The 15,765-nt window shown below is 37.2% G+C and overlaps 1 protein-coding gene across 1 annotated transcript in view; it reads left to right on the top strand.

Moving 5' to 3' along the window:
- Positions 1-1,459: 1,459 nt before the first annotated feature.
- The window catches only part of LOC135715434 (protein dissatisfaction-like), an 86,433-nt gene continuing 72,127 nt past the window's right edge, over positions 1,460-15,765 (top strand). The window contains exon 1 of the mRNA XM_065238712.1: positions 1,460-1,692. Within this exon, the coding sequence (XP_065094784.1) occupies positions 1,683-1,692 (10 nt within the window). The 5' untranslated portion in view covers positions 1,460-1,682. The remainder of the gene's footprint in view (positions 1,693-15,765) is intronic.

The following is a 15,765-nucleotide window of genomic DNA, read 5'->3' as shown; positions in this document are numbered from 1 at the left end:
AAAAAAAGTGATGTAAGGTGTAGCACTATTTCAGCATATCGGACCCATTTCCGTCATACGCGTCAAAAACAATTAAAACATACTTACTATATCCAACATTCATGCAACAAATTCTTTGCTCACGAATTACATTACGAATGCTGTAAAAAAAGTCTACGAGGCTGTCAAAAAACTGACCTAACGGAGGTGTGTCACTTCACGGTAAGCCGAAATAGTGCTGTACCCTATACGGCTCCAATGGCTTCTAAATGTGTCACGCTGCAATGTTTAACTGTTTTGTGCCAATCAACTGTGCACGTATGCAAAGTACGTACAGTTCATACCTACTAACCTTTCTATAAACTGGATTGCATTTCTTTTTCATCAGCAACCCCGCTATGATCCTTCAATCGTGTACCCTTGAAAAGGCAACCGAAAGCTACACAATGGAGTACCTAAAGCCAAAAAATTGACCAGATTGTTTTCGTTCTTCTCGTACATCCGTGGCATATTGAGTAGAAATATCCTTGCAGCACCATGTTGGTAGTACACATTCTTCGGTTCAGTGGTATTTGTTGCAGCTCATAAATTGGTCCTGTGTTCGTGAGTCCTTGAAATCAATTCTATGAATGAATGAATGAATGAGCGTAGTAACGTAAAACTTAAGAGAAACGCTCCGCCCCTTCGAGAGAGCAGTTCCAGTATGCTGTATCCTTTCCCGGTGAAAATCACAGCATGGAGAATTTCAACTCACGTGACCACGCCTTCCGTCTGTATGTACAACATAAATGTCACATGTTTTATTTTATGTATGTTGCAAAGTTGCAACATTGAGTTGTAAAAAAGAAGAAGTTGGAAACAGTGCTTCATCATGGGTTGCCGAGGTTGGCTGGTTGGATGCTGCGGTTGGCTTGAACAGTGTCGGTGTGAGCCACCACGCTCGTTGTCATAAGGACTTTTGCCTCACCGATAGCGTGGAAAGGGAAAAGTGATGCCGCGCCGGTTCGGTGGAGGGTACGGGAGGTAAAAGGAAAATGACTGACTGGTGTTGGATTTTGTGTAGATGCGCCAGTCAGAGCCAAAGCGGTGACGCGGGATGTGAGCATGAACATAAGGATTCGAGAGCAAGGATATACCTACAGCAGAGGGAGAATGCTTGCTCTAGCAGCAAAGTCGTCGTCGTGAGGTGGAAACTGTTTGTGGGTGGGGTGAGAAGAGAGCATGGCGTTCCGGGTGAAGTGAGATGCTGATGCCAGTGGTAACTGTAGCAAATGTGAATTGTGATGAAGTCAATACAGCATCAGTCGGTAATCAGCTTCTACAGTTTCTGGCTGTGCCATTGCGGGAAATCTGGACAGCCGGAGTCAGTTGATCAGGAACAATCGGGCAAGTGACACCAATCGGTTCTACCTTGAGCTGCTAGTGAAACGGTTGCGTCGGAATAATTGTGGAATAGAGTGTGTTTGGTGGGATATAACCTTTGATAGGATTCTGTGCCCAGTGTTTGCTTCAAGTGGAATAATTGGTGCTTTTGTATGACAGTGTTTTTTTTATAAACAGTGTTCTAGTAAATAACTGCAGATTATTAAAATACCTACGTTTGTGGAAATCAGCAATCTCCGGATCAGTTGATGATTAACATTACAGATCGTGAATAGAAATTTTCCACGTTGGATTTCAAATTCGTTTGGCAACCACGAAGAATGGGAACAGGTAGCATATTAAGTTGCAATTTTTATTTTACTATATATAAGAGTGAAGTAATCATCTTACTTTTCAATCCTCTGGACTTACAAATTATTCGGTTTTGTTGATAATCGTGCCATGATTCCTACTATAGAGTCATTAGCATCGCGTAGAGCAAAACATGTTAAGATATTAATTGCGTTCAATCACCTACTTTTTATAACGTTCAAAATTCACACGTCTCTGCTTTCTAAAAATATGAACAGTTTCGAGTTTGAATTTCTGAATAACTAGGTATTCTAATGAAAGATTATTAAATGTAGACTTACATGAGAACGGGGAAGAACCACCAAATACAAATTGGACTTTAAACGGTAAACGGAAAACCATCAACAACAATCACAAAGCATTTGGTACGGTAAAGGAAGTTTGATCTATCTTGAGTGTATTTTGATCCAAGAAAATCGTTTATATTTAACTATTCCTGCCTTTTCTCATCTTTATCTAGAAACAGACGAGTATTAAGTAAAGACACGGTATTACCAAGCCGGAGGCGGCGGGTTCGATTCCCGGTACGGTGGGTTGGACATTTTCTTGACTTCCCTGGTCATATAATATCATTGTGCTTGCCACACAATATACAAATTCATGCATTGATTGGCTTAGAAAGCTACCAATTAATAACTGTGAAACTGCATCTCAAACACTAGTTGAGACCCAACAGAACGCTCGCAAAAGAAGCGTAAAAATCTCAGAAGAAGAGAATGATAAATGTTGAACCAACCAGTGGATGAAAGTCGCTATGGTATTGAAAAAAAAAGAACAAATTGAAAACGTTGGAATGTGTTAGGTACCAAAAATGGACGCAAACTGTATCGTGAAATGATACATAAGCAACGATAAAAACTTTTTTTTCCTTGATTTGTTTTCCGTCGATCTTGTTTTCCGTACTGAGTACCAATGCTACCGACGCCAGGGAGGCAGCTCCCTCACCTGGACTCTACCTATCGACCCATCAACTCATGAACCAGGGACCAACGACTTTACTTCACGTCCCAAGGAAGGCATGAGTATGATATGATTTTATGCCTCAGAAAATCCCGGCGGCGCCGACTAGAATTGCAATCAGGCCTTTTGGGGTGAGAGGCAATCACGCTACCACTACACCACCGGCGCCGCTAACGACAAAATCTTACTGCAAAAATGCGCAATTCAAGTGAGTTGAACTCCGAAACGAATCGTATAGAGCGGTCTATGCAGAGAGTGAAGACATACCTAGCGCTACATTGTGATATGCTTCCAATGGAGACGCTTGGTTACTTACCTCTGTTTGAGGAAAAATACAGTGTAGCCTCATCTGCCCACTACAGATTTGTGGGTATATATATTCAATAATAATTTAGAAGCCGTGCAGATCCTATAATTCAACTAAATGCTTGCTTCCTTAGAGTAAACCAAGAATAGCATGTTCAGTTTCGTATATTGTGTAGATCATTAGTTATGTGCGCGATAAAAAGCGTAGTGGACTGGACAATCAAATAGTATGAGTGGAGGCTTCCGTTAGCCGTGTCCTTAAACTGAACTCACAGGTTTAGTGATTTAAAGCACAGAGAACTTCTCATCAAAAGTTGGGCCACCTAAGTGATGCCGAAGGAAATTTAAAAAAATGATTGATGTGACTATTCATTGACAATAACAATAATATTCTCAACATAGCAAAAAAAAAAAAAAATTAATATTACATCCAAGAGGATGCACTTAAATCATGTCGAAAATCTCATGTAATTTTTAAAGACAAAAAAATAAACAAATGTAGTAAAAGCAGCGTAATGTCAGTTCAAGCACTGTACTAATGATATTTTTTTTTTCCTTTTTGGCAAGTAATATTACACCACTTTGATGAGATTTTAAAATTAATTTTTTGCTGTGAACAGAAAGCAGATAATTTTCAATAAAATCTAATGTGTTGCGGGTAAGCTCTATAACATACCAGCTAAAAGCGGAGGTTTCAAGGATCCTTTCGGATCGGGACTGTTTTCAGTTACTTGGATATCTATGTACTTGCAACTTAATAGGTTAGGATAGGGGCTGTCCATTAACAACGTGGTCAGTTTTTGGGAGATTGAAACTTAATAGGTTAGGTTAAATGGAGAAAAATAATATAGCTGCTAACGTTGATCAACTAGGTTAAATGTCGGCTTCGGTAATACGTTTAAGGATTGTCCACATTACAAGTTGACAGATTTTAAGAGTTATTTAACCTGCGTGGATATTCTTTCATACAATTTTATTTAAAAAATGTATAGACCGCGGACATCCGTCAACCAACCTCCCCTCCACCTAAATTATCCACGTGGTATATGGACAGCGCCTTACATATTATCGTCAGAGGAGGTAAATGAGTTATTACCCCGATTTGAGAGGAGGTTATATTATCGGAAGAGTGGATGAAATGGACCATATCGTAAGTTCTATCAACAAAAAAGCCGACAAGTTGGATGGCTGCAACTAGCGCATTATCGTACTGATGAGCACTGCGTACCTCAGGTTCTCTCCCGAATACTATGCCGCTCTGCATTACCGATAGCGAAAGAGTTCGTGGGGGCCTCATGAGTACCCGCGCTACGACGGGCCTGATTTTCGCGAAACGGTAGGTTCTGCAGAAATGCCGCGAACACAATGTGCCCAGTCGATTTCAAATCAGTTTTTTTTTCTTTTTTTTTTTTTTTTTTTTTTTTTTTTTAACTCTTTATTTGTTCCAAATTCAAAATAAATTACATTTCATTTTAACCTAGGTGCTCCAGTTACTGCAGTAACGTACCAGCCTTAATTGTTATGATATATATCTAAGTGTTTTTACATTGTTCATGTCTTGGCAATTCAGTATTTTAAACAGGTTTTTTAACCTGCATGTCAGTATAACAATTGATATCTTAAAACTAAAAACTAAAACTAAATCTTATCTAAGTATAAAGGGAATTAATCGTTGCAATTGAGGATTGCAACGATTTTTGCCTGAAATTATTAATTATTTTGTTGGACATTTGTGCTAAAGTCTCAACATTCGAAATTCTATGTACTTCGGTTGTACTGAACCAGGGAGGCAACTTCAAAATCATCTTCAGAATTTTGTTCTGAATCCTTTGAAGTGCTTTTTTCCTGGTAGTGCAACAACTAGACCATATTGGCACAGCGTAAAGCATGGCCGGTCTAAAAACTTGTTTAAATATTAGAAGTTTATTCGTCAGGCAAAGTTTGGATTTCCTGTTTATAAGAGGATACAAACATTTAATATATTTGTTACATTTGGCTTGAATGCCCTCAATGTGATCTTTAAAAGTTAATTTTTGGTCAAGTATTAATCCAAGATATTTCACTTGGTTTGACCAGGAAATTGGAACTCCGTTCATAGTGACTATGTGACTACTACTAGGTTTTAAAAACGAAGCTCTAGGCTTATGTGGAAATATTATAAGTTGAGTTTTGGAAGCGTTGGGAGAAATCTTCCATTTTTGTAAATAAGAAGAGAAAATATCTAAACTTTTCTGAAGTCTGCTGCAAATAACACGAAGACTTCTTCCTTTAGCGGAAATGCCTGTGTCATCAGCGAACAAAGATTTGTGGCAACCCTGAGGCAAATCAGGGAGGTCCGAAGTGAAAATGTTATACAATATAGGCCCAAGAATGCTACCCTGAGGAACTCCTGCCCTAACAGGTAGTCGATTAGATTTGGAATTTTGATAATTTACTTGAAGAGTTCTGTCAGTTAAATAATTTTGAACTAATTTCATAATATAAAGTGGAAAATTAAACTTTTTCAATTTAGCAATCAAACCTTCATGCCAAACACTGTCGAATGCTTTTTCTATGTCTAGAAGAGCAACTCCAGTTGAGTGGCCTTCAGATTTGTTTGAACGAATTAAATTGTTAACTCTTAAGAGTTGATGAGTAGTTGAATGCCCATGGCGAAATCCAAACTGCTCATCTGCAAAAATTGAGTTCGTATTGATGTGAAGCATCATTCTATTCAAAATTATCTTTTCAAAAAGTTTACTTATTGAAGAAAGCAAACTTATTGGACGGTAGCTAGAAGCTTCAGCTGGATTTTTATCCGGCTTCAAAATTGGAACAACTTTTGCATTTTTCCATTTATCAGGAAAGTATGCCAAATGGAAACATCTGTTAAATAATTTTACCAAGAAAGACAAGGTACTCTCTGGGAGTTTTTTGATGAGGATATAGAAAATTCCATCATCACCTGGAGCTTTCATATTTTGAAAATTTTTAGTTATAGACCTTACTTCGTCCAAATCAGTCCCCCAGGAATCATCAAAAATATTTTCCCGAGAGAAAATATTCAGAAAATCCCGAGCAACCTGATTCTCAATAGGACTAGTAAGACCCAAACTGAAATTATGGGAACTCTCGAATTGCTTAGCAAGTTTCTGAGCTTTTTCCAAATTTGTGATCAAAATTTTACCACCTTCTTTAAGCGCTGGAATAGGCTTTTGAGGTTTTTTCAAAATTTTTGTGAGTTTCCAAAAGGGTTTGGAACTCGGGTCTAATTTAGAAATATTATTTTCAAAAGTTTTGTTCCTCAGGGCAGAGAATCGCTTTTTAATTTGTTTTTGCAAATCCCGCCAGATAACCTTCATGGCAGGATCGCGTGTTCTTTGATATTGTCTCCTACGGACATTTTTAAGACGGATCAAGAGCTGAAGATCATCGTCTATTATAATTGAATCGAATTTAACCTCGCATTTTGGTACTGAGGCAGCTCTTGCTTCAACTATACAAGTAGTCAGAGATTCAAGAGCATAATTAATTTCATCTTTGGTTTGCAAATGAATGTTTGGATCGAAGTTATATTCCATAAATGTTCGATATTGCTCCCAATCAGCTCTATGGTAATTGAAAGTAGAGCTGTTGGGATTACAAATTATTTCTTGGGATATTTCAAAAGTTACTGGAAGGTGATCAGAACCGAAGTCAGCATGGGTAACCAATTGGCTACAAAGTTGACATGAATCAGTTAAGACCAAATCAATAGTGGAGGGATTTCTTGCAGAAGAAAAGCATGTTGGGCTGTTTGGATATTGAATAGTGTAATAACCTGCAGAACAATCATCAAACAGAATATTACCATTGGAATTGCTTTGAGCATTATTCCATGAGCGGTGTTTTGCATTAAAATCACCAATAATGAAGAATTTAGACCTATGACGGGTAAGTTTCTGGAGGTCACCCTTGAGAAAATTCTTTTGCTGGCCTACGCATTGGAATGGCAAATAGGCAGCTATAAACGTAAGTTGTCCAAATTTTGTTTCAACAGAAACCCCCAAAGTTTCAAAAACTTTGGTTTCAAATGAAGAAAGAATTTTATGTTTGATTCGTCTATGAATAATGATGGCAACGCCACCACAGGGTCCATCAAGACGATCATTTCTATAAATCAAGTAATTTGCGTCCTTCTTAACCTTATGGGCAGGTTTAAGGAACGTTTCAGTTATAACGGCAATATGCACGTTATGAACTCTTAAAAAGTTAAATAGCTCGTCTTCATTATCTTTAAGAGATCGAGCATTCCAATTTACAATATTTAATGCTTTAAAATCCATTACTGAATTTTAAAGTCATGACAATATTATTTGCAAATTTTACTCCAGTTTGAATAGCATCAAACATGGAGTTAGATTTAAGCATATCAGAAATCATGTCAATTAATGAATTCTGTAAAAATTCCATTTTGGGGGCAGTAATGCTTCCTAAGTCAAAATTGTCAAAATTTCCATTAGAACGTTGGTTAGTATTTTGATTTCTACCCGCTGCAATAGCAGCATAGGTAGCTCCATTAACTCGCTGAACATTGTTAGCAGCGAGGGGAGTAGGTACAGATGAAACATTTGAAACAGGGGAGATATTTGTACCTACGGGTAAGAATGTAGAATTTGTTCCTCGCTGACCGTTGTTAACAGCAGAGGAATTTGTACCTGGTCGGAAACGTGGAGCGTTTCCTACCTGACGGTTAGAACGAAATTGTAGGATCGCTTTGCGAGTCTTACATTCCCAAAAATTGGATTTGTGGTTTTCACCACAATTTGAACATTTAAATTTCTTAGGATCTTCCTTCACAGGACAGTCGTCCTTTGCGTGAGAGGAATCACCACAATTCATGCATTTAGCTGGCATGTAGCAATTTTTAGTTCCGTGACCCCATCCCTGGCACTTACGGCACTGGGTGAGGTTTTGGAAATTTCCTCCAGTCTTCCTGAAGTGTTCCCACTTCACTCGGACATGGAGCATAAGGCTAGCTTTTTCTAAGGCCTTAAGGTTGTTTAGTTCACTAGACTTGAAGTGAACTAAATAAAAATCATTAGAAATCCCGTTGCGCGAATCGCCAGGACGGGATTTCATTTTCATTTTGATTACTTGGAGTGGCACAACTCCAAGTAATTTTGCCAGTTCATCTTTGATCTGATCCAGGGATTCACCACTGGGCAGTCCTTTCATGACAACCTTGAACACACGTTCAGTTTTGGTGTCGTAAGTAAAAAATTTGTGCTTCTTCTCAGTAAGATACTTGAGAAGACATTTAAATCCGTCTAAGGTTTCAGCCAATACACGGCATTCACCCCGACGTCCAATTTGTAGTGAAAACTTAACTTTCATGAAATTCAAAAGTTCCATGCGAAGAGCATGGAAATCGGTAGTGGTTATCACAATAGGGGGAATCTTTTCCTTCTTGGCATTAAGCCGGGAAAGTTTACTAGAATTTTTCTTGGATGATGGATCATTCTCATCATCCGTGAGCAAATCAAATTGATTACTCAAATTAATTTCATCAGAAGGGGGGTCAAGAGTTTGCCCCTTTCTTTTGCGTTTAGGCGCCATGGCGGCAGTAAATTTTTATCCAAATCGACTTCCAAGCAGATTACTATAAGAATCTGAAGGATCGAAGAGGAATTTTCCAAATCGATATCCAAGAAGGATTACCTCGGGTAGGGTCCAAACAAGGATCGAAGAGGAATAAGAGTTGAACAAGGTAGAAAATTTTTACAGGTTGAGCACTGAAAAGTGCTGTTTAAATTTGTTGTAGCTTTAGGTAGTAGTAACACTTCCTTCAGCAAAAAGCAAATAGATCCGCACGGCAAGAGAGCACGATGCGGACTGATTTCAAATCAGTATTGTCAGATTATGCACGAGTACGGGTTTCTAGATAAACTAATGCGATTGGTCAAGGCAACGATGGATCGAGTGATGAGCATTGTCCGAGATTCGGAGCCACTTTTGAGTCCCTCGAGGTTACAGTAAGGTGATGGGCTTTCATGTCTGTTGCTAAAGCAGGTGTAAACAGCAGAGGGGGACTAGACACGAGTGGCATGGTTGTCAAATGTACAGAATAATCTGTATTTTTTAGAGTTTTTAGAAACAAGAATCTGTATTCACAGATCACAGATTATACGGATTACTTTAAATTATGAGTTTACAATTTTACTTGTGGTTGAACATTCCAAAAATAATACTTTATTTGCTGAAAAATCACAACTTTTGTATTCGCTTCTGTACAATTTTTGTATCGCCCACTCTTATCTTATCTTTTTCTTGGCATGAAAAAGAAGTAGGAAAACTTTCAGATGCATCCTTTTTTGCTATGTCCATGTTAATTTCTTAAAATTGTGTAGTTTTATATCCATCAGAAGTATAGTGTAATAAAGACTGGAATGCGAAAAAAATGGTGCGTGTCCGTCCAGCTTCTTGCTTTCGGAGATAACATCGACCTCACGGCACGGAACTTTGAGACCATGGTGGAAAAGCGTACATCAGACTGAAGGCTGATGTCAAGCGGATTGGACTTGTCATTGACATGATCGAAGACGAAATACTTGAGAGGAAGAGCCTCTAAACAGAGAATGTTAGTCTGAAAGCATGAGGTCGGATTGACAGCGAAGAGGTGGTTCGAAGAGAGAAATTTAGAGACACTAGCTTCCGCATGAAGTTGACTATTTATAAAACGCTAATCAGACTTCAGTCCTCTACGGCCACGAAGACCGTTGTGTTTTTCAACGGAAGGTGTTGCGTACCATCTACAGTGCAGATGGATGACGGAATGTGGTTTCATGGGTGTGAAGCTTTTAGGGGTACATCAGACTGAAACTCATGAAAAGGTGTTCAGACTGAAACTCATGGAAAGGTGTTGGTTGATGAAAGTTATTCGCCTTTGAAGTAATTCAACCAAACAATCTTTATCAAGTCGATCCGATGAAGAAAAGCTGGTAAATTTTGTACGAAAACTCTACTGATTTTCCGAAGAATTCATGAAGAAAGATCTAATAATTGAGATATCAAGATTTTAACAGCTGGGATACATTACCCCGAATGTAATTTTCGAAAGCCATTGCCACGAACAGCTATTGCTACGAATGAGTACACGGAATAAAAAGATATTAAAAATCATTACATCGTCTGCAAGATCAACTTTTAGCATTCGCTGCGATGTTCATGAACAGAGGATGATAGGAAATGGAACTAACATTCATTGTAATAAATTTTTGGTTTGCGTGTATGGACAATCATTCATATTGCTGCTAAATTTAGGTCATTTTGACTTTCACCACATGTTTTAAAAATGTCACTTCTAATCGAGATGATGTCTGTCATGGACAAAGGTTTTGGAAAGTAAATAACCTTCTCAGATCAAATATACATTGTAAATTATGGTAGGCAACTTTGGTACGACTGCGCAATGATGGACTACGCAAAAATGATGTATGAAGAGTGGGCCAGCTAGAATCCGAAAGTGAGAAAATCAGCTCAGCAAAAAAATCTCCTGTTTTTAAATTTTTCTTAGAACAATGACAAAACAAATGGTGCAATATAAGGAACACTTCGGCCGACATTAGGAAAAATAACTCTACATCCAATCGTCGGATGTCATCATCGCAGGATGTTAGTGAAGACCGCATGAACAGAGGATGAGATTTACCTAGGAGCGGTTTAATGCAAGAAAATTTGAGACCTAAAAATGTGGAGTGTAGTGTAATTCATGTCGAAAAAATAGAAAAAAGGTAGCCGGCTGGACTCGAACCACAAACGATGCCATTATTAGACCTGTGCTTTCTGACCATGCTTCGTAACATGGATAGGCTAAAAGCAAATAAGAAGAACTCATAGTACGATAATTTGATTTCGTATGCTTTTCCTGCTGAAGGGGAATTGGAAAGAATCGACGCACACCGTCTTTCTACAATTATATAATTAAAAAGCTTGCTGCTATAGTCGAAAGCGTAGACAGAAAATGATGATGATGGTCCCACCTCTTACCCCTACAAAGGTTTGAGCTGGACGATTTATCTTTAAGATAATTAAATATGACATTTTAACCATGTTAGCAAACAAAGCCGAACTGGTTACAGTTACAGATATAAATTCCCTCTAGAGTTTACAGTTGCTTCACAGTCACACAGTCCACCTAAAATATTCATAAGTATTACAAGCAATCAAGAGTTAATGTTAAAGAGAACACGAAATAAAAAGATAAAAAAAAATCATTCCATCGTCTGCAAGGTGAACTTATATCGTTCCCTGCGGTATTCACGGCAGAGGATGATATTAAATGCAACTAACATTCAATGTAATACATGGAAAATGGATTCCGTCAATAGTATCCTGTTTTACCGCAACGCGGTTACAGTTTCAGTTCTGTAACCGAACCATACTCCTGACTAGTTTAAACTAGGGTGACAGGATTTTCTTCAGTAATCTTAGAAACACATCTGAGTCCTTCTTACGTTTTACGCATTGTTGATAGTGATCTTCCACCGAGGATGATCTTCACGGCCGATGATCTGCTCAAAATTGAGTGGTTTTTCTCTCAAAATCGCAAAAACGTAGGGGAATGTTGAGTGGAATGTTCCACACTTTTTTTTTATTAATCTGCTCTTAATACTAATAGACTGTCGAATTTCCTCCTTCCTATTCGAAAAGGTTTTCCTGGAAAATCAAGAAGAATTTTACTCAGTCTATGAGTAATCTACGTAAACGAAACTTAATTATTTAGAAGTATTTTTATGACCAAGTAAAATCAAATTTTCAACAAAAAATAACATAAAGGCGCATGAAAAAGACTAGTTTATTAGTTTAACTAATTGAAAGTAGATTAATTTTTCCTTATCCATCTGCTTACTGGACCGTGATATATTAATTTTGAGAAAAAGTAGAATCCTGCGGATTTTGTTTTAAATTTTGAGCAAATGAACAAACGACCCAGCTCCTTTACCCTCTCCGATCAAGATCATGTATTTTTCACAAGTCAAGAGACGGTTTAAATAAACCATTACTCGTAAACCGTTGATTGTAGCGAAATTGATTCTGAGAAGAAGTTGTAGAGAATGGATTAGAATGTGTAGGAAAGTTTAAAATATGTGTATTTTGGTCAAAAATGATATCTCAATTATTTAATTTTATTAGTTTGCTGAAAATCTTTCTAATAAAGTAATATAATCTAGTATCTTTTAAAATAAGCACATTCACATAAAGATATGAAGGGGCCATCGAGCTAAGGAGGATATCGAATTATGAAGGTAAATAATAAAAACAATTTATGGGAAAGTTATCGAACTAGTACGTTTAACCAAAAGTCACTTCACCTAAGAGGTCATTTTGCAGAAGGATAATTTCTATTAATTTCAAATATGATTTAATTTTTGTGCAACAGTTCGCTCTTAGCTGTCGACACAAGCAGCTGTGTATTTTTTCGGTGCTAATCACGCGATAATCTGTTTTTCGATAGAAACTCATTGTTGCGGCGCTTGCTCATTGTTTGAAGCTCGTTCGCTTTTGCTGTTACCCCGTTGGAAGCAAACAACTAGTGTAGAAGTTGGTGGAAATAAAACTGACGATAATATTCAGCTTCCCACATGGCTCAGAGTAACCATCTATGGAAGAAATTGCTAATTTTGTGAAATCGGTGGACGTGGATCCCACTCAAATGATCGATACATATCACATAACGGAGGAAACAAGTATGTTCAAGTTCAAATCAGAGGATTTGATGCTTTATTCTTTGCTACACAATCGTTAACAATTAATTTTCCATTATGCCGATGGGAAGTCAGTCGAGGTACGCATGTCGGCTGCTGGGGGTTGAATACTTGAGAGTGTACGACCTCCAACCAGAAGTCCCGGATAGCGATGTAGCATTAGTGCTAGGGAAATATAGTGATGTGAAGCATGTAGTTCAGGAGAAATTTTCAGCCACCTTGTGCCTCGATATGCTTATACATGTGCGAGGGCAATATATGGATGTAACAAAGGAGATGCATTTCCTCAATCAGAAAGGGGGAACATATTCTATCAAGGGAACATAGCACAACAACGAATGGAAGAAGAAAGCCAAGAAAGGAATGAGGAAGACGTAGTACGTCCCAAGTAACAATTTCCAGTTGAAGAAACGCTTTCATTTTGATTTTGTTCAGCTGCAATAATAATTGCACAATGTGTTCACCACCACTTTTATAAAACCCTTGTTTACACTGGTTTGGAGAACCTATACAACTGCAACACAAAGGTGTTGTCTAACGTATTCAGTAAAACGTTTACCCAAAATCAATTTCTTGTTGAAGAAACGCTTCCATTGTGATTTTATTAAACTGCATGCTGAATAATAACTGTACAATTTGTTTATTACAACTTCTGTAAAACTCTTGTTTACACTGGTTTGAAGAACCTGTTCAACTACAGCATTATATGTATACGCGGTATAGGAGTAGAAGCAACTTTTATACAACGTTTATAGATACATATTTAAACTCAAGCTTTATTATTTGGTGAATGCTCTTATACAACGTTTGTAGACACTTCTTGACAGCTGCTTTAAAATTTAGTAGAGAGTAAACCTGAAAGGCGTTTGTTGCACTCTTTTATGACTCCTAAATAATCACTATACAGCAAGTGGTGAAAAGCGTTTATAGCACTTTTCAATGACTCCTTAATAACCGGATAGAAGCAACTTTTATACAACGTTTATAGATGCATATTTAAACTCAAGCTTTATTATTTTGATGAAAGCTCTAATACAACGTTTGTAGGCACCTTCTAACAGCTGCTTCGAAATGTATTAGAGATTGAACCTGAGAGGCGTTTGTTACACTCTTTTATGACTCCTAAATAATCACTATACAGCAAGCGGTGAAAAGCGTTTATAGCACTTTTTAATGACTCCTTAATAACCGTTGTGTAAGTACTCACAATATTCACAGATTAAAATTAGTTTAACAATTGTCGTGGTACGCCAAAATAATTGCTTGTACAGTTTTTATTAATTTAATTTATTTTTGCACATTAAAAAAATATGTAATTATGCCATAATTCACATTCTGTGATCATGGAGGAAGTAGTAACAAGCATCTGTTTAATCTTAGATTGATATTCTTTCAATTAATCTCTCTAATCATTAATTGAGAGAATTTATCTAGAAATGTTATCGTTGATTATATGATATATGTCTCGAATTAATATTTGCATTTATTAATAAAACCTATATATATAATTTACCTCTATTCCACCGAGGGTTTCTCGAAGCAAGATTCGAACTCATGATCCCGGATTGCCAGCCGCTTCTGTTTCCATCTGCTCTATTCTTGAATACATATTTTGATCATATGAGAGAAGTATATGAAGCTCATCTTGAGTGACTTCTCTTGCAGTCGAATAATCATTGCCTTATGGTCATATAAACGTGCCTGTCACTTGTGCTATGTTTAGCAACAAAATTGTGGTTGGTGGTTGGTCGAACGTAAACAATCATTTAAGAGTGCTCCAAGCAGCTTTTGAAGCTGCTAACCAAAAAGGCAATACAACTACATTCTTGTACAACTTTGGAAGCTATTATTCAAAGTTTGATCAACTCAGGTGTTTTATAAGAGCTCTCAATGGTTTGTTTTGATGCGTTTATTCCACATCCTATATGGCTCCTGTCAAACAGTTTAACCGAACGTAAACAATCATTTAAGAGTGCTCCAAGCAGTTTTTGAAGCTTTTAACCAAATGGCAATACAACTACATTCTTGTACAACTTTGGAAGCTATTATTCAAAGTTTGATCAACTCAGGTGTTTTATAAGAGCTCTCAATGGTTTGTTTTGATGCGTTTATTCCACATCCTATATGGCTCCTGTCAAACAGTTTAACCGAACGTAAACAATCATTTAAGAGTGCTCCAAGCAGTTTTTGAAGCTTTTAACCAAATGGCAATACAACTACATTCTTGTACAACTTTGGAAGCTATTATTCAAAGTTTGATCAACTCAGGTGGTGTATAAGAGCTCCCAATGGTTTGTTTTTATGCGTTTATTCCACGTACTATATAGCTCTTGTCAATCAGTTTAACAAAGGTGCTATAAAAGTTATCAGTCAGTCGGTTTAACTAAGGTGCTATAAAAGTTATCGTACACACTTAGAAAAATTCATGTAAATTTAGGTGCTCTGAAAGTGACATATACGAGCGTCAATTTTGACATAAATTTGAGTCATAACAGACGCGAAATATAGCTCAATCAAACGTACTTTTCGTCGAGCAACGAACTTTTCAGTCTCGAAGCACTTAATATTACATGACATGTTTGTTTACGTCTCATCTTTTATGTCATAGATTGATTCCATCACGGGTAAAGTTAGTTATTTCTCAGTGTGTAGGTCTTATAAAGCATATAGGTAAACCGAACGTAAACAATCATTTAAGAGTGCTCCAAGCAGGTTTTGAAGCGTTTAACCAAAAAGGCAATACAACTACATTCTTGTACAACTTTGGAAGCTATTATTCAAAGTTTGATCAACTCAGGTGTTGTATAAGAGCTCCCAATGGTTTGTTTTGATGCGTTTATTCCACGTACTATATAGCTCTTGTCAATCAGTTTAACAAAGGTGCTATAAAAGTTATCAGTCAATCGGTTTAACTAAGGTGCTATAAAAGTTATCGTAGGTCCTATAAAGCATATAGGTAAACCGAACGTAAACAATCATTTAAGAGTGCTCCAAGCAGGTTTTGAAGCTTTTAACCAAATGGCATTACAACTATATTCTTGTTCAACTCTGGAAGCTATTA

The sequence above is a fragment of the Ochlerotatus camptorhynchus genome, unplaced genomic scaffold (genome assembly GCF_037179485.1).
Source record: "Ochlerotatus camptorhynchus isolate MF236.1 unplaced genomic scaffold, CSIRO-AGI_Acam_v1.1 ptg000904l, whole genome shotgun sequence".
Classification (NCBI taxonomy): domain Eukaryota; kingdom Metazoa; phylum Arthropoda; class Insecta; order Diptera; family Culicidae; genus Ochlerotatus; species Ochlerotatus camptorhynchus.
The sequence above is the reverse complement of the archived record's forward strand: the minus strand, read 5'-3'. Positions and strand labels throughout refer to the sequence as shown.